Source organism: Serinus canaria, chromosome 5, assembly GCF_022539315.1.
Source record: "Serinus canaria isolate serCan28SL12 chromosome 5, serCan2020, whole genome shotgun sequence".
In the NCBI taxonomy this organism is placed as follows: domain Eukaryota; kingdom Metazoa; phylum Chordata; class Aves; order Passeriformes; family Fringillidae; genus Serinus; species Serinus canaria.
Genome location: NC_066319.1, coordinates 14,084,940 through 14,110,945, shown reverse-complemented (window position 1 = coordinate 14,110,945; position 26,006 = coordinate 14,084,940). Strand labels below are relative to the sequence as shown.

The window sequence follows — 26,006 nt, the reverse complement described above, 5'->3', positions numbered from 1 at the left end:
TATGGCTTCCTCTCATGGAAGGGCCTGTTCCTTCCTTGGAACAGGCTACCCAGGGAAGTGCTGGAGTCAGCATCTCTGAAAGTATTCAAAAACCTGGGGATATGGCTCGTGAGGACATGTTTCAGTGAACATGGCTTTGGTGCTGGGTAGACAGTTGGACCTGATGATCTTAGAGTTCTTTTCCAGCTTCAATGATTCTATGGTTCTGTGATTCACACTTGTTTAGTCCTGTCCAGATGTATTTTACTAAGTACTCCTGATTGCAGGAGTTTGGAAAATGACTCAGTCATCATTCAGCATTAGGCCACATGTGTGGAAAGAGGGACTATTACATTGAATTTCTCCCTCCCTTTTTTTTTTTTGTGTGTGTCATATCTTCTCTTTTACTAGTGGGAACAGTGGTTGTTGTGGACTTAAATAATGAAACGGTCTGAATTTGACAGAATTTTCATCTTTAAAAAGCATTCAGAAAAAATTATAGCTTTAAAATGTGGATCTGGTCTGGTATAGATTTTGTTCAAGTCATTAGTGGGTGAGATAAGGAATTAATTACTTTCCCTAATTTTCCTTTTTTTTCCCCCTTTGGTTTCTGTGGTTGGATGGCTGCAGTTTATGGCTAGCCATCTGTTTAGCAAATGTAATAAGCAAGGTCAGATACATTAATAAGTATGTGCTTATGTGCAGGAAATCTGTAAATGTGGTGTTTGTTCTGTTTTCAGTATCCTCCAGCAGCAGAGCAACTGTGCAAGAGGAGCTGAAGTTTTGTCACAGGGCTGAGAAGGGCACCTTGTTGGCTCTGAGCTATTCCTTGGGGGTTTATTTTTTTTTTAATTATTTTTCTCTTAAAGCAAATTAAATTCTTGCTAAAGTAATGATGATAATTGCATTGAAAGCACCACCCCTCTCACAGCTATTGTGAAACCAGGGCACAGAGCTGATACAAATTTCCTTAAATTATGTATAGTTTGGCCATAAGTGTCCCTGTCTGTTTAGTTCTTCTGACTACTTGCAGCTGGAACTGCTGGCACTATCTAAGCCACTTGCTCTTCTGATTGACTATTTCTGTTTTGTTATATGTCAAACCTTTTCTCCTGAACCATAGTGCAGTCATTCACATTGTACTTGGGTCTCTGTCAGTTCACCTGTTTGAAGCTGAAAAGAAGCAAAGGTAAAGGCAAGAGAAAATTCACTGTTGCTTAACTTCTGTCATTAGCTGCCTCCAAGTTCCATATTCATAGGTAATAATAGAGTGAGATCCAAATGCAGAACTCACAAGACCACTGTTGTGTGCTCCTGTGACAGACTGGGCCAGATACTCTATAACTCACCTCCTTTTTTGCCTCTCAGCCTTTAGTTCAGCTTCAAGGCTCTCGTGTGCTGTGGGTCCCAGCAGCTATCCACAATCATGTTTCTGTATTAGGCCTGTTTTCCAGCAAAAAGAGCATGGACTGGAAAACTGGGTTGGGAGGTTCTTCCCTACACCATCTTCCAGCTGGCAGATCTGAGTGGGGGACCAAAAAAACTGACAATTTCATTTTGGGTGTTATCATATCATATGACATAGTTTGCATGTAGTAAAAGGATGATGGGATTGATTGAAATTTTGGCAACTCAAAGCTCTTAGTGTGATGTGATCCACACAACAAACAGTGAGAAAGTGCACTTCAGAATTTCTGCAGTTGTGCAAAGTGGATATAACGTGGTCTCAGACAAAGTTGGAATCCTTGGAAGGGTAGGAGTGCTTTGCACTCACTTGGTATGGAATAAGAAGCTGGAACCAATCACTACCTGATGGCTGAAGTAGTGTGCATGGTAACTGATTGCCAAGAACAAGGTATATGTACTTGTCCCTCTAAGTTTTATTGGTCTTTGAGAAGACAAGTGGCTGCTGCATTTTCAAATAACTTCATTTAAAGCTAGGCATTTACAAAGCTAAGCATTTCTAAGCTCAGCTTCTGAAAGCAGCTATGTGAGCACCATCTATGCATGTAAGTGCATTGATCTTATTTAGCCTTAGTAGTATTATAAGGCCATTAAATACTCGTTTTCATAATCTTTAAATGACATTTCTTGTTTAGTAATTAATTATTCAGGTTTAATGAGTCTTACTATTCAAACATAGGTAGTGGGCTTTTTAAGATCTGTGTGGCAGTTGAGTACTTCTGAAAAACAGTACTTTTCAGGAACATTTTTTATTCTTAAAAACCAAGACAAAACCAGAAAAATATCCATAAAGCCTACATAGATTGTTCCTTTCATGATTACCTTGATGTAATTTTGAAATAAATAATTTGATGTAAGGTACTGTAGGATACAGGAGATCTATCAAGAGCTGTAAATTTTCAAGAATGAGTCTGTAGTCTTTTAGAATGGCTCTGATACTTCTTGGGTAGTGAGATCTGCCAGGAGTGTGTGGCTTTTACTTAAAGTATTTCAGTTGTGAGGAATCACAGCTTGTGGTGTGCTGGTTGAAACTGGGGGGGTGAACTCCTTCTTCTTTTGTAGTTCCTATCTGGACTTCATTGTCTCTCAGGGTAGCTACACATATTCTCTATGGATCTCAAACAGCTGAGATTAAAGTCTGCAGATGAAGGGGAGTTACATTTTCAATATTGCTTAGGATACACTTTAGGTTTTTGGGATGTTCTGCTGGATTTAAGAGGCAGTGTGGTTCAGGTTTGCTTTCTTCTCTATCCAGTATTATGGGGCCCACAGTAGGTAACAAGAACATAATCACAGTGGTTTATTTTTGGGGAACAAAAACATGGAGGAATAGAAGGTATTAGCATCTGATTCATGCAGGAGAAAAACCCTAGGAGGGGTGGGATTTCCTTAGGTGACTCATTCTCTGTTTTACTCTGTATCTAACTAAAAGAAAAAAAATCTAAACAACACTGTGTAGTCAATGATCTATTCAGGGACAGTACTTTATGTCACTTTTGCTAAGATCTTTTTCTTGTGAGTATAGGAAATCTTTTCTAGAATTTTCAAAAATTTACCTTTACCGAGCTGCCCAAAATATACATACAGAAAGTCCTTAAGCAGAATGTTTTCCTGCTTGTCCTTTCCACCCCAAGATGGAAAGCAAACTGAAAATCAGTTTGGCATTTCTCATCTTGAATTTTGGATATTGTAGCTGATGGATATTTTGTAGGAATTTGCCTGTGCATACATTTCAGGCTTGTGCCTGGTAATGACACATGTGCCTGGAGCTGAAGCTGTTCATTGAGGACAAGTGGACAGTGAAACATCCAGAAGTGAAGGTCAGGCTGTGGGTACAATAAAAGGGTGGCAGTGTGGATTACTAGATATTCATGTGGGTTGAAGAATCGTCCTGACAAGTCACGCAGTACAAAGGAGGGTGTTAAATCCTGTTTTGTTTGTCTCCTCTTGCTTGTTCACTTTGCCAGAGAGAAACAGAGCACACAGTGCCAAAGAAACCCCAAAATGCCGTGGCCATGCACACTGGTAGAAGCTGATAGTTGAAATACAACAAACTTATGCTGTGTGTGATTGGAAAATCTGGGTAGTTATTTAAAATTCCTCTAGTTGACCAGAGCAGTGTTCAAACAGAGTTGATGAAAAGCTGTTTTAGCACAGGAGAAGACTCATGGTTTCTTTAGAAACTGCCCTATCTCACTGAATTGTGTGAAGCATGAATAGAAGGGTACAGCTTCTTTTGATCAATATCCATTGTAACATCAGAGAGAAGAAGGTATTGAAAAAACAGGAGCTTTTTGTTCTTCACTGGTGTCCCTTCCTTACTCCTAATGAGAAAAGTTCTTTTATTTCTCCCTTCTCAATTTAAAACCTAAGCCCCTGTTAGTAACAGGCGGCATAGCCTGCTATTGTCAATACTTACATTACAACCCTGTTATACACACACTTAGGTAAACCTTAAGCATAGATGTGCTGGCACTGCAAGCAGATACAGATGTTGTAGCTCTATGGATGTAATTGTGGACAGCTGTTGCTTCACTGGGTAAGCATCAGAAGTAAATCTCACTAGCATCATTCCCTCTTTGCTGGGAATTTCAGATCCTTTTACAGGACAGACTTGCACTGCATTCATTAGTAACATGTCTGTAATGCTTCTAAATTTTTAGACTTGCTCTGTGTCTGTGGCTCTGAAATGCTGAAAACACCCCACAAGAGTAAAAGACAGACACAAGGAGTCAGGAGTCAGATGGAACTCTGCTAGCTTGATAGAGTCCCCTTGTAAAAGATGAAATTTTTTTTAGGGCATAAGTGGCATTTGGATGCTTTGCTCATTATGCAACCATTTACACCTTTGTCCACTCTCTCCCTGCAGTTTCCTTGATGTTAAGGATCTTGCCATACCCAGGTGGAATCTTGTGTTATGCTTTTATTTCTTCCTCCACCCCCTTACCCAACTCTTAAACTTTCTTGTGGGTGGTGGGAGAAATTGGGATGATATTCCAGAGAGAATACATCACCTTATTGCTCATTATTCATCTCTTGACTTCAAAGGGTATGAATTTTCCTTCCCATCCCCTTTTAGACTGTTTTGTTCCTCCTGTCAGCGGGAACGCTGCTCATTATTTGAGGTGCACAGCCCACTCTGTCTTAGTCAATTGTAGTTGCTCTTGTAATGATTCTGACTCTGAACAAGGCGGGTGATCTCCTGGGAGGCTCTGGAGGTGCCATTGTTGGGTTTGTGGTACTGTTCTCCTCTTTGTACTTGATTTCTTAAGAATAGCACATAGTTAGGGTTGAACTCCATGGGATGTAGAACTTGGCTGCTTCTGCAGTGACTGAGGAAGTTCAAGCCACTTAGCAAATCCAAGGACTGCTTTTCTAACACTTTATTTCTGTATTTCTGTCTGACGCTTGTTATCTAGTGAAATCTCTTGTGTAACTGGTGTCTGATTATTGGGAATGCATCTTGTGGCCAAGAGTGAAAAAGCCCACCTCTCTTTCAGGCTGCCATTCCAGAGCATTTCTTTTGCTTTTTCTGTGTCTACCTTTCCACAGCATGCCCTTGAGCCTTTTGACAAGGTAAATATTAGCACTGGGAACTTAATTACCTTCCCTTTGTTTATCTCTTGTATGCACATGGCTCTTCCTTCTGAGGCTCAGATGGTGATGGGATATTGAGAGTAGCAGGATCTTGAGTTCTCCAAATGAGGCAGATTCACAAATGTTTGCAACATTGCAGCTACAGGGAATGCTTTTCATAAAAGGGGCTAGAAAACATGCCTATGCTGTAATTTGTAATCTCTGAGGAAGATTTCCTGTAGCACTGCACTGTGTTAAGTCTAATGAAGCAGGACCTGGGCCTTACCTCAAAGGGGATAAACATCTAAGCAGTCCTTTTACAGACAAAAAATTAGGAAATTGGATGCAAGAAAATAATTGGAAACAGAAGCACGCGCAGCATATTATGATAGTTCGAGTGTTGTTTTCCCAAAATGGTGTCCAGAAAGAAAAGACCTGCAAGTCTTGTCAGTTTTCTGGGGAATGTTAGAGGAAGAGATGCTCGGCTGCAGAAGGAAGGAAATTCCAGGTTAGAGAGGCCTGTATGGAAGAAAGCATATAACAGTGCAGAAGGGCATGGAGATATAAATATAGAATGTCAGTAAAAGTGTATGACTCATACTGCTGTAGTAGCATAGTGCAGAATTTATTTGCAGAAGTACTGAACAAAAACCCTATGGTATATACTAGGATGCTTTAGCAGATAGTTTTCCATAGCTGCTTACTGTTTTATGCATCTTGCTTTTTTGGAGGCATCAGCAAATTGTGCTTCAATTTTCTTTTTTTTCCCCTGCTTTTTGTTAGGACTTTGTTTTTAGTTGAAGAGTTAAGTCCTCTATTGAACCTTGAATGCAGCAGTTCTGTTTGCTGGGTAGAGATGAGTTAGATTTGTTTTTAATCATGTAACTAAATTTAGCCAGCAATCTGCATTTTAAGGCATTGCTATTAAAAGTCTAAAAGTGAGATATGTATCATAGTTTGAATTTAAAATAAGCCAGAGGCACAGCTGGTGAAGCAGTCATGACTCTCTAATCATGAGTGGAGGGAAATAAGGAGGGAACTTTCTCTCCTTGCAGGATGAATGCAAAGTCTGATAAATGCTTTAAAATCCCACCTTTGCCCCCAGCCCTCTTCCCCAGCTTTGTTTCATGATTGCGTGGATTTCATGACATCCCCCCACTTTCTTCTTTAAGCCAGGATGATGTATCTGTATGATAACAGCAGTATGAACACAACTGCACATGCATTTAAATTGTTACATTTTAGTTTTTCCTCTGGTTTATTCAGAGCTTTGTGTGGTACTTTATATTTCCAGTCTCTCCTCTAAAAATGGCCACGTGTCCCATGGAAAACCTGAACCAGAGAAAAGACTTTCAAGGCATCTAGAAAGTCCTGGAATTGGCCACATTCAAAGTTATTATTCAGTCTTTCAAAGCAGTGAAGCATGCTGTTAAGTGTGTGAATAATGCCATTAACAGAGCATTGCCCATCTCGAGACATAACTTGGTGTACCTATGGAAGCAAAAAAGGAGGAGTATGAATGTTTTTTAGTGAATGAAAGTCAAAGCTGTTTAGGTGTTTAAAGATGTCCAAAGTGCTGGTGAAGATGGATCTGTTGGAAACATGCATGACAAATTTAGCATGTCATGGAAAAGGCTAGGCATAAATTGCCAATCATATGGAATATTAAATTGAGTTGATACGGCACTGCCTTCAGCAGTGTTTGCTGTAGCCAAGCTCCCATTTCCCAAGGTTTTTTATCAGCCAGATCAATTCCTTAGCCTGGTTTCCCTTCCTTTCCACAATTAGTTCAAGCACAATGAGTGCAGGTGGCCTAGTGGGGAGAAAACCATTTGGGTCCAAAGTTTTTTGGTGTAAACTGTTGCCAAAGGAGCTCCCATTCTGCACTTCGAGGATTTCAGTCTGTGTTAGACTGTCATAGTCCTGGTGGCTTCTCTTGGTGAGTCTCACACATCCTCAAAGCTTCACCTGCTTTGCTGAGTATTTTCCATTATATCCTGTGTTCATATAGGTGCTTGGGTGTTCAATATTTTGATCTCACCAGGAGGCTCTGAAAGGAGATTAAAATAAAAAAGAGAGAAAATCATTCTTTTTTAATATCAATCAGAATGGGTCACACTGAGAAGCCATTTGTTTGCTGGATCACAGATGAGCTTCTGATTGTAGTGATGTGAAATCTTGTCAGTTTGTCTTGCCCACATGCCTGTCGTTAAATTTGATTACCAGGTTTGGGGACATCTGGTGTGGCTTGGGCTGGCAGGAATCTTTGGCCCACTTGATGAGTATAGGAGTTCTAAGTAGCAAATCCATAGCTGTTGCAGGAGGACTGGTGATGCCCTTGTGGTTCTCTTCCTGTGGCACTTGTGGCCTTTTGTTGCAGGTTTAAATCTCTTCACAGAGTGCTTGGAAACCCTTGTGAATTGCAGCTTGTTGTGTGGCTGCTCCATGGACTATGCTGAACCAGCTGTGTACTGCAGCCTGTGTACTGCAGAAGGCTGAAAGTGACAATGGAAATATCTCTAGTTTTCTGTTGCTGTCAGCCCTGAAATGCTTTTGCTGCTTTGTTTGAACTTCCCTGATGAGGCATGACCTCAATACAGTGCATAGATTTGTGTTTTAGTGATACATTCTTAATAGCTGTTATGAATGAATATGGAAGAAAATTCAGGAGTGCCCTATTATAGGAAGTTGCAGCAGTTTGTAAGGAGGGCATGGGAAGAAGATGTGTGAAGAGATGTTGACAGCTGAGCTCCTGTGTTAAAAGGATCAGGGGGCCATTTAAACCTTTGCAGGGCAGATTATCCTGCACAGGTGCAGGTGCTAGGCTGCAGGTGTGGGGATGCCTGGTTTCCAGCTGCTGAATTAAAGCTCACTTCAGCCAATAAAGACTTTAGGATGGATGGATGGATGTTTTTCTGTTAGGTTTTCCTGCACAAGGGCTATTTCTAGGCAGATGAGGAAGTTTCTCAGAATGGGTCAAGGACATCAGTGGTTTTCTGAAGGATAGCAGAGATCCGTAGATTACACTGTGTAGGGCAGGGAGGAGGCAAGAGGCAGCCTCTAAATGTCAATTTTTAATGCCTGCTCCTGTGAATTTTCATGTGTAAGGAGGCATTAAGAATTTTTTATATAGAACTTCATATTTCAAGCCTGAGATTAAGCATTCAGTGTGAATATCCAGAGTTCATTTGAAGAGTAATCATTAATTCAGCCATGAACTGAGATAGCCTAGATGAACTCTTTCATCTAGTATTTATGAAGGAGAGTTCAAAGCTTGCCTTGGTACCAAACAGAGACTTCAAGGAGATAACACTAGTAGGAAAATTAATATAAAGATAAATCTGAGTCTAGTGAAAATAAGTAAATTTTAATGTACCTATTTGTCCGTTGTGTTTTACTGAGAAACAACCAACTTGCTTTTAGAACTAATGTACTTATTTTTTTTTTTGCTAATTCTTTCCACTTATGTGGCTGAGCAGTTTGATTAAAAAAGTGCTAAAAGGGAAAAAGGACATGCTCTGCAGTCTCAGTAGCAGTATAAAACAGCACAGGAAAACCTACACTGTCAGGCAGGAAGCAACTAGAAGTACTTTATGTAATGTTGCTGGATTTGCAGTACTCTGAAGGCTATGAACTTGTAATTTTGAGGACATTTTAAACTGTCTGTAATTTGTTGTACATGGGGACAGAAGGATGATGTGAAGAAAATGCAGAGGAACCTTTCAGAGAGTGGTTTGTATTCCAGCCCTTGAATATGTATGTACCTTCATCTGTATTCTGTGCGGGACCTGAGCATGTGTTTTGGGTGATTTGCTGCTGTGTACACACTGATGCAGACTGCTGTGTCTACAGTTCAAAGAGCACGAGCAAACCAGATCTGCATGATCGTGTAGAATCCCAAACAATGTAGAGTACTGTCGTTTGTGGTGTTTACGTAGGGAGATGTCAGAAAGTTTTTTCTTAAAATCCTTCTCCCCTTTGTCTTCTTTTTTCCAGCTTTCTGAGCTCCTGTACTGTGTGGTTCATTCAGGTTGTGAACTGGAATAACACAGGATGCATGAACTTGTAGCTCTTACTCCTTAATTCTAAATGGTATTGAACCCTCTGGACCTTATTTGATGTAGCATTTGCCTGGTGAAGAAATGAACAGTTGCTATGAAGTCATCTGGGACAATGTGGATATTCACAGTAGAGGAATTGAAATGCCTTTTGGAGGCACCATGCTCAGAGCATGGCAAGATCCAGGTCTTAGGAAGCATTGTTAGTATCTTAGCAGAACTGGAAAAGCTTTCCAGTATTGTACCCTTATTTCTACAAAAGCTGTAGAAATAACTTCTGCCTTTTGTGTGCCCTCTTCCTGCACTGAGTCTGGTCTGAAATACCACATTTTCTGATGCCTCAGCCACTTCCATGGCTGATGTACTCTGTCCAGTTGACTCATCAGTGTGTATGTTTTCTTGACTTCTAATTAAAATCTGTCCTAGTCTAATATTAGACCTACCCTCCTCGTTATATCACCCTTCATTCTTAAGTAATTCATCCTGCAACCTCCTTACTCTGTATGACTAATGTCTTTTTCTCAAATATCCTTAGAACATTTTAAAATACCATCTATTTTATAAGCAGCACAGTAGCAATACCTCCCATTACAATTGCTCAGTGCTTCTGTCATAGCTCAGTGCTTTCTTTTCCTTAGGATTTTGACGAGACTTTAACCTTTGGCGGAATTTTCCATGCATTGGTGTTTGCCTCAGCCTGAAATTTCCACTTGAGACTGAGGGTTTTTTTTGTTTGTTTGCTGAAAGTATAATCAGTATTTCATAGAAAAGGCACATCTAAATCAGCTTCTGGTAGTTTCTCTCACAGAAAAGACAGATTTAGTTTTTCTTTTTAAAGGATCCCTGGGCAATTGTTTTTTGGCTGAAAAATAGAAATTATTGACTATTAGCAAGAATCTGAGCATGGGATGGGGAATTCTCAGCACACAGGAACAAGTCTGGGAAGGAATATGTCTCGAAAGAACTGAGAACTGCATTGATGAGCAGTGAGAAGAAACTGGTTGCTTAACTTATCTTTGGTCATTCAAGAAATTCTTCCTAAGAGCAAAAATTCATTTATCTGGCTTTAATATTTTTAAATTAATGTTCGCCATGCTTGAGTACCAATATCCACCTGAAACCTGTTTCCCTTATTGTGGCAGGAAAAAGAAGTTAATTGCAATGGCCTGTGTTTGTAATCAGAAACATTTTACATTTATGTTTTACAGAAAGAGTTTACATTCTGCTAAGGCTTCTGTTTGGTTTTGCATGTGTAAGTGATTCTTTGCTAGCTTGTTCAGTGAAAGAAAATAGAATCTGTGGATGGCAGGTGTTTTATTGCAGCTAAGCATCGTTGCTGTTTTAATCTTTCATATATGCTTGCAGTCTCCAGTTGCACTGGAGCAGTACCCTGGTGGGATGGTGCAAAGGTTCATTTTTGTTTTGTGAGTGGCTGGTGTTTCTTGTTCATGTCTGGGTCCAGGCAGAGCACCAGATTCATTTGAGGAGGGAGTTTTTTCCCCCAAAAGGTTGAGTTGAGAGAAATCTTTGTTGCCTCTGTGTATGTTTGGTGCTGTAGACTGTGTGAAGATCTGGGTCTCTATTACCAATTCAAAGCTTGCCTTTTCAGAGGCCTTGCAGCTTGCTGATGTTTTTGCCTGTGGCACTTGATACTTTTGGCTTCTGAGAGCTGAAGTGCTTTAATTCAGCTATAGTCCTTGGGATCAATACAGCAATGTCTGGGTAGGGCTTGAGAGCCTGTGGTATATTAATGGTCTAACTGGATATTACAAAAATTCTTTCTGGCTTTAGATTTCATAAAACTCAGTTTCAGTTCCAGTAGTTAATATAAAATAGAGCAGCCTGCTTATCTTTTCTCAGTCCACTCATAGGGTTCTGTAGAAGTGCAGTAACCTGGTCTGATGTAAAAGCCTGAAGCTTAGCGTATATTTAAATTTGTTATGTATGTTTTTGCAGCTGCAGATATTTTTAGCAGGGATCTATATAAATTGCAAAGTAAATATACTAACTTCAAAACAAGCATGTTTTTTAAACCTCAAACTGTCTTCCTAATCTAAGATACACTAGTAGTTCTCTTAATGAAATTTATTTTTATCCTTTAACCTAACAAAATGTAGCTACTGTGTTAAAAGGCCTCACTTGTGTTGAATGTAGTATGTGACTGTTTCCAGCTTTTTCCTGAACTGAGAGGAAGCTGCAAAGGAAAAAAGCTTTGTGCCCTTGAGAGAGAAGGTCAACTAATTTTATCACTTAATTATTTTAGGGGAAGCATATCAGTGAACTGAGAGAATGCATCTGAAAAACTTGCAGTGATTGGAGTGAAAGATGCCACTGCCAGCAGATTTCCAAGGAAAGTGCCTATACTACTCCTGTATATGAACTGAGGTTTCCAGTTCATGTACAAAATGCTTTATCACCTTAAGCTCCACAAACCAGCAGTGCCCACCTGTGTCCCTATCAAGGCAGTTTAACAGCACCCTAAGGAAAAAGGAGGTGTTCAGATTTCCAAGGGTTTGTGTTTTGGCATCTGTTTAGAAACCTCTCAGTTGTCACCTTTGGGTGGTGTGACCATACCCCCTGCACCTGGCCCCTCTGGGGCAGGGAGAGGTGTGGGGGATATGTGTGTGTGTGCAAGCTGACTTGCAGGACTGGGTGGTGTTTCCCAGATCACATCCTTTGGCCTATAAATGTGATGACTTGAGTTCAGCTCTGGAGAGCAGTTTGAGGCTTGGCCGAAGCGTGTACATAACTCAAGGTCACTGCAGGTTTCTTTCTGGGCTGGAATGTGGGCTGATGCTTCCAGTTAAAACCAAGTTGAGGACTTTACTTTCTGCTGTGTGTATATACCTTTTTAAAATTGTAAACCCAGAAGGGATGAGCTTATCTGCAGGGACCTAGTCACTTCATTAAGAAAATAAAGCTGTCACTTGGTATGATTTATTTTTTTTTTAAATTCAAGGAAAGCAAAGGTAAGAAGGATGTTTATGTTTATCCATACAGGAGAGTGGTGTTTTGGGTGTCAGTCCTGCAGCAGTGCACTTGGAATAATAACCTTTGGAGAGAAGGATGAGCCATATAGTGTGGATTGCATTTAAAGTTACCTTTGCTTGGCCAAGGTGTGATATCTGTGAAAACAAACCAGTGCATTTCCAATGCCTAATGGCAGTTGTGCTGGTGCTCCTGACTAACCAGCTGTCTCCTGAGGACTGTAGCTCTGCTAAGAGCAGTGACAGAATGTAACTTCTATCAGGAAAACATAAAACTCTGTTAAATGCAGGCCATGCAATGAGTTGTCTGTGGCAAAGAATGGGAATAGAAACTAATTCTCTTTTCAGTAATCTTTTATGTATAGGAATAAGCTGTTTTGTTTGTGCTTCCATTAACCTAAAATATTCCTTTGTTTAACTAAAGTGTATTTACTGTATGCAGAATATCCAGGTTATGCAGTTTTACTAACAGAGCTTATTTACAGCCCAGGCCAACATCCAGATGTTATTCTGCTAGAAAACAAGTAAATGAAGAATGAGTTCATAGAAGTATACTTTATAGAAGTATAACATAATATCTTGAGCTAGTTTTTAGTGGGGTTTTTTTTGTTCTGTTCCCAGAAATAAGTTTTCACCAGGCTTTTGAAGCTGTAGGTAAGATGCATTAAAAAGTTCTGGTTTTGAATTGGCATCCACAAGTTTCAGGAACTTGGTGAATAAGTAATCTTGAAATGTATTTTGTGTTTAGAGGCTGGCAAGGTGTTCACCTGGGGCAGAGTGGATTACGGGCAGCTTGGAAGGCACGTGGTGGTTCCCAGTGGGCAGCAGGGCACAGCATCTGAACAGTGCTTGGAGCTGTGGAACACCCCAGTTTCAGTTCCCTGCCTAAATGGAGCATCTCAGGTAAAGAAGAAAATTATCATTTCTACCTTCCTCTTTTTTTTTTTTCTTTTTTTTTTTTTTTTTTGCATTAAAACAACCAGAACAGTTTCCTATTAGAACTTTTCCAAATGCTGCAGCACCAGCCTTTGCTTTCTCTTCCTGTAAATATATAAATTATTAAGATTCAATTATTTCTTTCAAAGGGCTTTTGCATTCAGGAACTGATTTTTTTCCTTGGTGGAATCAGCCTTTGCAAAAGAATCCAAGTTCTCTCAGGTATCCATGTGTGCAGGTGTCAGCTGTGCCTACAGTGCAGCTGAGCAGAGGAGGTGGGACTTTGCCCAGGTGTAGCACTACTTTTGTCTGAAACTCCAGACCAGCACCCCACAAATCACAGCTGGTGGTCCCTCTGAACCACGGGGGAGGCTTGCACAGCCATACAGTTCTCCTGTCTTGTATTGCAGCTGAGAAGAGTGGAAATTCCCAGTACTGTGGGGGCAGGAACAAAAACTTGTGATCTGTTTGAGACATGTGGTTGATGGCTGATCCAGAACTTCTGCCCACTAAGCTTACTCTTGATCTCTTGTGCTCCTTGAGAAGTCTCCAGTTTGAGTTGTAGGGTGAGTGAAGGAGGGGATGTGTTCAGGAAAGCAGAGATGGGGGAACAGGCAGGAGGTGGGCTTTGTTTGAGGTGCAGCCTTGTTGGCTTAAAATCAGATTAATGGTCTGTCCAGGTGCCACTCAGAGTATAGTCATCCAGGGCATTAAAATTTAGTGAGGTATTAAAGAGAACCTGTGAAACTTCTGAAGAGTTGCCTTGTTCTAAAAAAGGCTGAAGAGTTTCAATCAACCAACCCAAAACTTCTCCAGCTACATGGCCCAAGTTACAGAGGGCAAAGGCAGGGACAAGCAGAGAGAAACACTGCTTATTTTTGGAGAAGACCAGATTTGAGACCATTTAAGGAACCTGAAGGTGCACAAGTCTGTGGGACCTGATGTGATAAATCCATAGGTCCTGAGGGAACTGACAGAGCAACTGGCTAAGCCACCATCCACCATACTTGAGAAGCTGTGGCAGTTTAGTGAAGTTCCCACTGGAAAAAGGGAAACATAACCCCAGTGTTAGGAAAGGGAGATAAGGAAGACCTGGGGTACTACAGATTGGTCAGTCTCACCTGTGTGCTTGGCAAGATCATGGAACAGATCCTCCTGGAAACTATGCTAAAGGATATGGAAAATAAGGACAGCCAACATGGCTTCACCACAGCAAATGTGGCTACCAGCCTGGCAAATCTGGTGGCCTTCTATGATGGGGTTACAGAAATGGTGGATGAGGGAAGAGCAACTGACATCATCTGCCTGGACCTATGCAAAGCATTTGACACTTTCCCGCATGACATCCTGTCTTTAAATTGGAGAGACAAGGGTTTGATGTGTGGCTGACTCAGTGGATAAACACTGGCTCCATCTCTGCAGGCACAGGGTTGAGGTCAGTGGGGAGTGGTGTTCCTGAGGCACTGGAACTGGGACCAGTGCTGTTTGTCAGTGACAAGGACAGGGGGATCAAGGGCACCTGTTTTGACACGGGGGTCCCTACTTTTTGACATGAGTTGTGTGTCTACAGCTCCATTTGTGAATCTGCTCCACGCTGTTTTTCATCTGTGCTGCGTGCAGTGTCTCAAGTACTTTATTCTGTTGTTTCTCAGACAATACAAAGCCAAGGCAGCTGCAGCTTTTGCACAGTGGAACTTACCCTTGGCAGGACAAGTGATCCATGAAAGTGAAGGGATGTATTCAGATACATTCCTTGAAAAGAAAGAGAAACAATAATCTCATCTTTATTCTGCTGCCCTCAGCGCTGTTCTTCCTTATAGACCTGTGAGAGACCTGATTTGAGTGATTAGCAATGGCAGTGTTCTGGAGCAGACATCATTCTTTGCAGAGATAACAGCACAAAGATGACTTAAGAGGATCATCTGCATCCTAGGAGGAGCTGTGTTGATGAAAAAGGGAAAAACAGATAATAAGGACCTAAATTGTTTCACTTCAAGATTACAAAATAATGCTAAAGCTAGAATTAATACTTGAAAATGCATTAAATTGCAATATATAGGCTATGTAGAGTGAGCTGTTCTTTGTTAACACACAAGCTACCCCTTTTTCCTTTTGTTGTCATGTGGAGATAGGATTTTATTTGAGAGCTGAATTGAAAGGAACATAGACATGAGTTCTTTTCCATGTTTACCTTGAATTAAAAATTCCAATCTTTGTGTTTAATGCAGAGAGACAGTTTAACAGTTGAGGATTACGACTGATGATTTTTATTCATGGTCTATTTTTATAAATCACTTTTAATGATTCAACTGAATTTTTGGCAAAGCTGTGGTCTGCTGACTGCCTCTGCACTTCAGTTAATATTGTTAAAGTCAAAGTGGAGAAACTAAGCTAAGGATTAGAGGACAGTATAAAAGACCTACAGGTTTAGCTCAAGGGCAGAAGAGTAGATTTAACCTCTTGTGTTGCTCTGTGTCTCCATGCCCATGGCTTGTCTACTTTCTCTACCAAAGACCAGGGATTCTCCTTTCTTTGAACTGACACTGTTATAATGTCTGTGTCTGCCACTTCAAAACCTGATTTTTTGAAGTGTTGTGAGTGACCTGTTCCATTGTGTGTTTGACTTCAACTGAAAACATTGACCTTGAGAAATAAGAGTGCTTTTTTCCTTTAAACTGAAGCAAAGGAGGAACAAAAGCCTGAGTTTTAGATAATTATCCACTAATCTGAGTGTGTCTTCCTGGCAGGTTGAAAAGCATAGAGGTTCCTTGTGGTATTCACATTCTCTCAACAGAGAGACAATTCTCTCTTCGAGGATTTTTCCTGAGGAAGGCAGTGAGAAGCTCAGAGAAGAAGAGAAAACAATTCTTATCTTCACTTGCTGCTCCTGTTGTTTGTCTCATGTGGAATGTGTTAGGGAGATTGTTTACTGAGAGTGATTTGTTAATTGGACTCTGCTGATGATTGTTTGGACTGATTGGCCATTTGGGTCAAAGCTGTGTTAGAGACAGTCACAGGTTTTTCTTTAGTATTCTTTTAGTGGAGTATCTCTTTAGTATAGTTTTAATATAGTATTAGTATAATATAGCTTAATAAAGCAATTGTTCAGCCTTCTGAAATCATTCAGTCAGAGCTCATTATTCCCTATGTTGGGGTCACCCTGCATCAATAGTTCCATCTGTTGAGTGTCTTTAAAGTTCTTGCATTTTACCACTGCAGGTCTGTTTGCTGTTTTCTTCTCAGTGCTTCAGTGCCAAACCAACATGGAATAGGCCAAGGCACTGAGAAGTTGTTGTGTGAGGCATTTTTTAGGCAGTGCTCTTGTGTTGTGGGGCGTCCTTGATGGGACCTCTTCAGAACATCTGACTCATCTGATGCTCATTCATCCACCGCTCTTCAGATGAAGGGACAATTAAATACAAATAGCCCGAAATATGATGAGTCTCTCTATTTAGCAAATGCTACAAAGATCTGGTTTAATGTTTCCTCCTTGTCAAAATGCTTTTCCAGTCTGTTTGATATTTTTGGCTTTAATAGCTATAGTTCCACTGTTTGTGGTATGTTCAGCATGTCATTCACATTGCAGCAAACATTTGCTGCAGCAATAGACAAGTGAGAAGTGTCTGGGCAGTGCTGAACGTTTCTTGCTAAGCTGGCTGGAAGGAAGGGCTGCAGATATTTTGGATATGCATGGCTTCACATGGAGCCATGTTTTCATCATGTCCTTTTCTACTCAAAGCAAACTGTGGTAGATCACAGTTTAGTGGGGAGGGATCTCTAAATTTGAGTTGGGAAATGAAAAAATAATCATCACTCAACTTGAATCTTGATGATGGATGTAGGGACCAGTTGTGTCAGGGAATGAACATAATTGACAGACTAGTGTCAACATGTGCCTACTGTGTTTATCCTGATCCTGCTGTGGTCCATGGTTCCAATGTGCATGTTCATCCTGTACAATACAGTTTGCTTTGATCCTCTGTATGGTTCCTTTCTTTCAGGTAATGACACCATAAATACCCATGTTCTCATGGTGCTTTGCAGTCCAAGTTTATTGCTGTTCTTTTCAGTGCTGTTGCAGTAAGATGTCATTTTTGTTTAAGTGTTTGAAAGGTAGCTTTGGGTTTAGCATATTCTTGTTTTTCTTCCTTTTCCCCATTCATGTTGCAAACTATTAAGCAGCTGCCTACAAGACAAATCTAAGGTATCTGTATGATGACAATTATATAACTGATAGCTTAATATAGACACATACCTTAACACATAGTCACAGTGATATTGAAAATGGAACCTTTTGGTTTCAAAAAAAAAGACAGTGTTTGTGACTTATCAGGGAAATTTGTTAGAGGCCTCTTTATAAGTAAACCTATGGCTGAGGCTTTAGGGGGTATCAAAAAAAATAACCTCATTATATGTCATCTCTGTGCTCTGTGTGTGGCTTTAAATACTTATTTGTTTGACTGGCTACTGTAAGTTTTTTATTTTAAATGTTCAGAATGAGAAGTTCATATTTTGGTGTGAGGGAAACAAGTTGAACTTTCCTAAACCAGATTTTCTGCTCAAAGTTTGAGAATATGTGTGAAGTAACTGATCCAATAAGCTGCTTAAAAAAAAAAAAAAGCCCACTTTGGGTGTTAGGGAAGGAGGTAAATGCAAAAAAAAAAAAAAAATAGTAGAAGTGATGTGTAGTTTCTCACTTGCTAAGCAAGTAATACTTTGGTGTGTGTTGTGAGTTTTAGAGATGCAATGATGAAAATTTTAATATAGAGATGGTCCCTTTAATATTCTTGCATCAAGTTCTTGGCTTATCAATTAATTTTAAGAGACAATAAAGGAAAATAAGGCCACGGAGAAGTGGGTTCTGAGTACAGCTCACTGTGTGAGTGACAAATTGCAATTAAGGATGAAACTAAGAGACCAAATGATTGAAATTATTATTAAGGGGGAAAAACCCAAACAGGATGTGACAGAAGATGGAAACTGCAGTCTGCATAGAAAATGCAGCAAGTCTGTGTTCCATTAGGTGTGTTTGTGTGCTCTGCATGCCCTGTGTAGGAGAGTAACACTAATCTTGGCAGCACTGCAAGAACATTGAGAGTTCACAGTCATGTCACAGGCAATGAGGGAACAGGATTTATTTCTTAGCTTAGTCAGTTCTCTCTGCTGTTCTCCTAAGCAGAAAATTGAGAGCAGTACCAAATTGCTGCAACCCAAAGGCCACTTTTTTTGCCTAGGTAGTCATCCCACTTATTCTGTGCTTTTCTTATCCCATTAAGACATGACTGTGGTTTGTAAGGAGTATCTCATGGCCTGGGTGGAGAGACATTTAACATGCACAGCAAAGTCACTTCTGCAAGTTAAGAATAGCAGTGTGTTAGGAGCAGAGCCTAGCTCGCCAGCTCTGGGTCTGTAATTTTTGGAAAGCAAAGAGGAGGTGATACTGGTTCCCAGCACTGTCCTTCCTGCCACCCCTACCAATTTCCCTGCAGCTGGCATTGCATGGAGGGAGCTGGGAAACCAAAGTCACACCCAGGGAATGGCAAAGGAGAACTCCCGCGCTGCCTCTGTGTGCCAGGGAGCACATGCTGTGTGGGTACACACTAGAGGCTTTCCAAGTAGCACTTCTGCAGATAAGGATTGGTTTAAAATGACCAAAATTGCTCTGCTGGGGCTGTACTGCAGCAGTGAGGTGGCAGCCAGGGCCAGGCTGCTCTGCAATCTGTATGGGAGACCGGGAAAGGTCGATTTCCTGGCAGATGGGGTGGTGTAGGAGAGGAATGACATGGGATAAAGTCAGGAGGTGGAGACCCACCCAGCATGTGATGACTGAGGTGTTACAAATGTGACTCTGGGCAAGCCTTAGTCTTCATAAGTCATAAATTAATTCTCAGTTTGGTGGTGTGTTGCAGTTAGAATTCCAAATGAGTATCTCACTTAGAGATCTCTGAAAGTATCAGGAAATGAAAAGAGACTAAAACTACTCGCAGCAGTAGCCATGGCTTGTGCAGACAGGCATCAGCTGTCTGTAGTGAGGCCCCAACCAAGACACCAAATTGGCAGATCTATTTAATGAGCTGATTGGTAGCAGAATTGCTAATATTAGTTGCCTTGCAACTCCCTGATCTCTTCATGCTCATACTGTATTCCTTAAATTAAAAATACTAGCTGGATCCCATCCTTCTGCATGGATTGCTCTGGTAACAGTGCACCGTGACTGCAGCTCTGAGCAGAGGGACAGCATGTGATCCTGCCCTTGGAAGGATTTCTTTGCACCAACCAGTGCCATAAATGCTCAGTAATGTCCTTCAGGTGCATGCTGCAGTTAGTGCTAATCAACCATGGGCAGTGCTGCAAAATTACTTAAGAATGTACTTGGTTTTGAGACAGTCTCTGTGAGCAGCAACCTTGGAAGTGACAGAATTCCAGTTCTGCCTCACTGGTGTGATTTTGGGTATCTCATTCATCCATGAGAAGCCTGAACAGAAAGGTTTCAGTGTAAAATGCACCCAACCTAGTTTAAGGTGAATCAGATCTAACCTAGGATAAGTGCATGGACATGTTCCAAGTTCAAGTGAAAATATGGTTTGAAGCTAGAGGCTGGTGGAAAAGGCCCTAAAGCATGCAGTTTTTCATTCTCAATTTGTCATTAGGACTGTTACAGAGAAGGGATTAACAAATCAATGCAGGCTAAAACGAGAGAAAATCAATAAGAAACTGTAGTGAACTGGAACAAAGCTATCAATTTGCAGTGTTCTCTGCAAAGAAATCTCATCCATAGCTCCTTTTATGGATGGGAAAATAATGTCAAAATGATGATGATTTCAGGTTAGAGTAATTGTTTTTTACCTGGCTGACCCGAGAACTCTAGGTCAAGAAACTTCTGGTGTGAATGCTGCTTATCTTGCCTATTTCAATTGTGTTGATGAATTTTCTTGGCAGGTTCTGTAAGACTGGAATCTTATAGAAAAATAGTCAAGGAGAAATACGTAATTGAAGTTACCCTCACAGGAATTTGATCAGTCTTTTTAATGGTTGACTCTTTTGTATCAGTAGAAGTGACTTTGTTAGTTGTTCATTGTTTTTCTGTCTCCTTAAGAAGAATGTTACTGCTGCAAAGTTATTCTTTAATAGGTAGCATGCATTCTGTAGGTAGATAAATGCAAATATGCATTACTGGGTAGGTTACTGCAGGTGAATGAGATGGGAGAGAGCTTAGTGCTGCCAACACTACCTGTTTATTGTGTTGTAACATTGGTCCTTTCAAAGCCATTTGTCACTGTGGGGCCATAAACTCACCAGGGCAGTGCCAGCAAACAGACTGCTTCTCCCTGCTTTTAATTTAGGGGTTTTGGACTTGGTTTGAGCCTGGGTTGTGCCTGCACTTTTATGCCTGTGATGGTGTTTGTTTATGTGTGTCTGATGTTTCCAGCTCTCACTTCCCACCAACTCAAGCTCTGGGCCCTGCCAGTCCCTCTGGCTTTTGTGCTTGGGTTATAAGTTACTGTAAAGCTGCTGTTTAATGAAAGATTCAGCAAAGGGAGATGTGTGTTTCTGCTGTGAGGCCATGGCACACAGCAGCTTTCCAAGGCTGCTGTACTGGGAAGCCTGCTCAGTGACAGGGACCTGTTTGTCCTCTCCCCTGGTGGCTCTTCTCCCTTGCCTGCTGGCTGCCTTTCTCTAATTCAAACTGAAGTTGTCAAAGGCAGGAGCTCCTTCTGGACTCTGTTTTTTAAAATGGTCTAATACAGTCTGTGGCCTTTGCCCCAGCATTCAACCAACAGAATTTTTATTGTGGAAGGAGGAGAGGGAAGGGGAAGAAAAAGTAAAGGTGATTCATCTAGTCCTGTGAGGACAAAAATGCTAAACTGTCTCCTGTTTTAAAACCTGCCTAAGGGTTTTTTCTTGGTCTCCTGGCAGTTGATTGCTGAGGTCTCCATAAACTCAGTGGATTTTGCATGTTATCAGATGGAAAAAAACTATGCCCGGCACTACTTTTTTTTCTGTCATAGCAAAGTAAATAAAAACCTTTAAAAAGAATTTTAAAAAAACATTCATTCTGAGAGAGAAAAAATTTGATAGTTCTTACCTTAGAAGTATGATTTTGAAAATGCCTCCTTCTGCAGATTGTCATTTCAACTCCCATTTTTACAATTCCTCCTTCCCCTCCCAGCTGTAAAACTAATGTGATCAGTTCCTTCCTTGGTAACAAGTGCATCAGGATGAAGTAAGGAGTTTTTAGGATGTGTTTGTTTTTCCAGAACATTGCTTGGCATTATGTTGTTCTCTTAAGTGTTAAATTAACAAATATTAAGTAGCCAGATTTCTTACTGGTGATTGCTTCAGTGGAAATCCCTTTTGTCCAGCTTTTAAAAAATTTTTTTGAAGTTTTCAAGGTTTTCCTGCAGCCTCCACTGTTGGCTGATTTCAAAAGTATGAACCCATTTAAAACCTTGGAAGTCTCAGACCATGGTTCATTTCTATAGAAAGAAAAATTAAAGTTAAATAACAAAAAGCAATTGGACCTCACAAGAGAATACTGAGGGGAAAGGATGAAAACCATTTTACAATGGCTGACAGATCAGACAATGATAACACAGTGTCTGACATTTGATTAAGTGTGATGACAAGATACATTGCTGGTGTTTATAACTGTGCCATTCCTTTATTGCTTTTCTGCATGCCAGGGTGTTGTACTTTGTGTTGTTTTGTGTTCTGATGCAAGTACAGGATATGATTTTTCCTTCTTGGATTTATTCCCTGCTCATATCTCCTCTCTTGGCTCTCTATTTTGATTTCTCATGGTTTTGTGGTGTGGTTTTTTCTTTTTAATGTGTGGATGAAGGAAAATCCTTTTTCTTCGGTGCTTTTGAGAAAGAGTTTATGACTTGAACACACAAAAGTCAATTCCAGAAGTAGAAAATAGTGAATGGTTTTTTTTCTCTTTGACTTCTTGATCTGCTACTGCTTATTTTTAGTATTTAACCACTACAAAGAAAAGATAAAGGCATCCTGGTTTTTTTAAAGATGTGTTACTCACTGTGGTAATGAAGTTGAAATGAAGAAGGAGCACCCACTTCTAGGGTAAGCAGCTCTGTATCCATAACATTTAGACAATAATTGGTTTATGATTATAAAAAGAATCCAACTTTGTGACTTTTGGGAGCACAGTTGCAAGATTTTTTTTTCAAAATGTTGCCAGAAAATAAGGAGAGGAAGTGAGATAGAAAGCATTACGAGGTAATTACAAGCATTACAGGGGCAAATCTTTGTCTCAACATCTTACATTTAGAGCAGCTGGCAAAAGGCAATTTTTTCACCTTTACTGATCTGCTTTGAGTACATGTATGAAGAACAGATTCAAGTCTGAAGCCTCTATTTGATCTTACCTTTTGTTTCATCTTCTTGAGTGGATTGTTGGGCAAGGAGAGCATTTTTCAAAACAATTCTTATCAGTGCTAGAAATACAGGTATTATGGAGCCTAAGTTTTATTACCAGTGATCTTATCTTCAGCTAGTAGGTGTCAGCTTGTCTTTTGAAAATTTGAATTTTCCATGTCTGAAAGGATTACTTTGAAAGCACATGCCAAGTTGTTTAGAACACACAGATTGATTTTTTTTTTTTTCACTTCACAGTGAATTTAATGTTTTCACTGGGAAGGCAAGTCACAGGTTGTGGTGGGAGGGGATGTTGTCAGTCTTCAGAAACCAAAAATTCACAATCTTCTTTTTGCTGTTTCATGGCACCTGTTGTGCTTTGATTCCTAATTCTGTTTTAAAAGAATACAAAAATATTATTTCATGGTTACTCTACCAAGTAACCTTAAACAAATGAGATAATGGAAATCTGTGATGACAGTCACTTTAAAAGTTTTACTGCACATTCCTGTGACTTCTTCCTCTTTGTTACTGCTGATTTGACTTAGTATTTTTATCTGGGACCTCTGTGACACAGAATTGGGGCTAAGAAAATGCAGAGACTTGTAGAAATGCATTTACATGGTCAGTTGTATAACTTTCTCAGGATTTTTTTTGTTCAGTTTACATGTTGGACATAAATCTCCTAAACAAAACATAATGTTGAGATTTGCAACTACTGAAAATGAGAAAGTACTTGGAACAGAGTAACAGAAGAGCTCTCTCTTGGTTCATCTGTTTGTATTAAGTCTTACAGGATTAATTTGCTGTCTCTGGTTTTCCTTGCCACAGCAAGTCTGAAATGCAGAGTGCTTGGAGGAGCATGAAAAGGAAAATGCTTGTGTCTTTTTACTTAGATTAGGATAGTATTTGTGAATTACACTGATGGTATTTAATAATCTTAAGACACAAATGTTTTAACTTGGCTGACAAGCTGTTCAGAAATACAAAATGAGATTTGATGTGGTGTTAATGTCTTTCATGTCTGAGAGATAATAAGCCCATTTCTTTAACAAATGAGGACAGAGTAGTGTCCTGTGCTGCTTTTCTGCATGGTACATGGAGACATGTAAAATGTCTTGTGGCCAAACGAGTCAGGAGTGCACTGCTGGTGTTCAGGGTCTTCAAGGATGGCTGGTTCTGTGTGTGAGGCCTCAGTTTTGCAGTCAGATTGGCAGCAAGCCAGTGAGAAAGGACTGTTTAATCACTTATGTTGCATTAATGCTCAGCATGCCATGTCAGAGAGAATTCAAATAAAGTCATTTTATCAGAGGACTTCAAATTTAGTAATGCTAGGGACTACTGATTTAGTAATGTGAGGGACTACTGATGTACCTCTGCTGAAATTAAATATACATTCCAGGTTGCTCTTTCAGCCCTTTTCCCCCTGTACTCTTCCTCTTTTGCTTTACTTATTGACAACTTCTGTTAGATAACTTGTGCTCCTACAGGGATTTCAAATTATAGTCCTGTTTATTACCTTTTTGGCAACAGGTAGCATGATTCAAAACCATCTCTTCCATTCAGTGAGACTGCATGTGCAATCCTGTGTTTGCAAGAGAAACATTCTCTTCTTTGGTAATTATGGAGCTAAGCACTCTTGAATATTCAAAATAGAGTCAAGAGATAAAAAACCCCAAACTTTTTTTCATGTTAGATCAATATGATTGTGATGCACTTGTGTCGTATGCTTATGCATTTATTAAGAGAAATTTTTTATAAACCACATCATACTCCTCTTTGGATTCCATCTAACTCTCTTATTTAATGCTGTATGTTGGCTGATACTCAGTGGGAAGAGGAATCAAGAGCATTAAAACACTTGGAACTGTAAGGCTAAATTAATTTTTATGTTTGAGCTAGCAAAAGTGAATCTCTGAATTCTAGCTTAGATCCTCAATGAGGCCATTTTAATGTCATTCACTTAGTGATTTTTAATTCAATTCATGGCAAGACAGATGTAAGAAGTGCTTGTATTGTTACATGGAATTTACATACACCTAGATATAGTTGAAGAGGATTACTTCCATTTTGGAGAGCTAGTATTAGAAAAACTGTGGCTTTTACATTTGTCTAAGCTGCACCCTTTCACTCATAATTTGTTTGACACAGATCTCTCATGCAGGACCATAATCATTACACAGGCCTTAGCTGGAGCTGCCTCATGAGCTATTTTGCTGCTGTGCTTTTTCCTCTGTATTTTTTTTTTTCCCTTGCTCTCTTGCCCAGGAGAGTTGTTGTTGTATAGACCTACTGAGAGCCATCTGGTGTGCCTGCTGGGAAGCCAGAGCTGCACACCTGAACCAGCCTGTCACACTGTTCACATTTGTCATAGTGCTGGACCTGCACCTGGGAGGGATGGTCTGCAGAGACAGCTTTGTTACGTCTTCTGAAAATGTCTCTTTGGCCATAAACTTCTGGGTACTTCAGTGCATTATTTATTAGAGAAAGGACTTTCTCCAAGGTTCATGTGGCTGTAGGCAGGTGTCCTTGGCATTTGAAAGCTCTTCAAGGTCTACAGTGAGTTTGGACCTTCAGGGGATAGCATTCAGGCCTGCCAGTCACTGTCTGCAGGACACTGTATGCCATGCATTCTCCTGCTTTTGGAAAGAAGACACTTCTGTACTCTAGAAGCCTGAAGGTATGGCTTCTTACTCATCCTTTTTTTCAGCTAACAGCAGTACCTTGGGGTGAGATGTGGCAGCACTTTTTTTTTCCCTGGATCAGTGTCAAACTTTTCAGCTGAGTTTTAGAGCTGACCTGCCTGATCCTTAAATACTCTTTTTCTTGCTCTGGCTATGTAGCAGCACATTTCCCCCATCCTCCCATGGCAGATTGTGCTACCAGAGTTGCTGAAATTAATAAGACTTGGTGGTCAATAGTTACGTTCTCCACCTCTTTCTCAAAGCATAAGCCCTGCTACATGTAGAAAAAATCCCAGATGTTCCCCTCCTGTCCTCCTGCCTCTGTAAGACACTGCAAACCTCCTTCAAACTGGATGGAGATGCGTGAAAACTTGAAGACCAGCACATTGCCAGTCATAACAAAGCAAACTTCCTGATCCTGAGGGAGCAGGAGGAATGCACCAGTCATTTACATGATTGCAAAATTATTTTGTCAGCTGAGTGTGCGTAAGCCCAACTGCACCTTCCCATCTAGGAGGTTCAAAGTACTGTTTGTACTGCTGCTCTCCTCTGACTGCCATGCTAAAATCAGAAAGCATTGTGTACCTGTCTTCTGCTCTGAGTCATGTCCCAGTGGGCAGGGTTCTCAAACAGTCTTTGCAGGTGAGCTGGCTCAGAACAGCAACACAGTTCAGAGCTTATCTTAGGAAAACAGCTGCAAAAGGAAGAGGGGTGAAGCGCACATGGTTAAATAGATCATTTGGGTTACTGCTGGATGGAGGAGAATGAAAGGCATGAGGTAAAAGCTAGCCTGCATTCCTATGTGCAGTGTAACTCTCCATAGTAAATTTCATGTATAGAACCCACTGATACTCTCTTGCAGACAACACTCAGCTCTCTAGTACTCTTGACAGGAGACCCAAAATACAGCAGGAGTTCCTGGGTCAAGTGCAGTGTTGGTCCAGACA

At 40.4% G+C, this 26,006-nt stretch overlaps 1 protein-coding gene across 4 annotated transcripts in view; it reads left to right on the top strand.

Moving 5' to 3' along the window:
- SERGEF (secretion regulating guanine nucleotide exchange factor) overlaps positions 1-26,006 on the top strand; it is a 148,902-nt gene that overhangs the window by 16,878 nt on the left and 106,018 nt on the right. For all 4 annotated transcript variants that reach the window (XR_007777717.1, XR_003946209.2, XM_030240252.2 and 1 more), the window contains exon 9: positions 12,813-12,967. Coding sequence is in view for 2 of the 4 variants with exons in the window: in XM_030240252.2 (XP_030096112.2) it covers positions 12,813-12,967 (155 nt within the window). In the remaining 2 variants the exon portion in view is untranslated. The remainder of the gene's footprint in view (positions 1-12,812; positions 12,968-26,006) is intronic.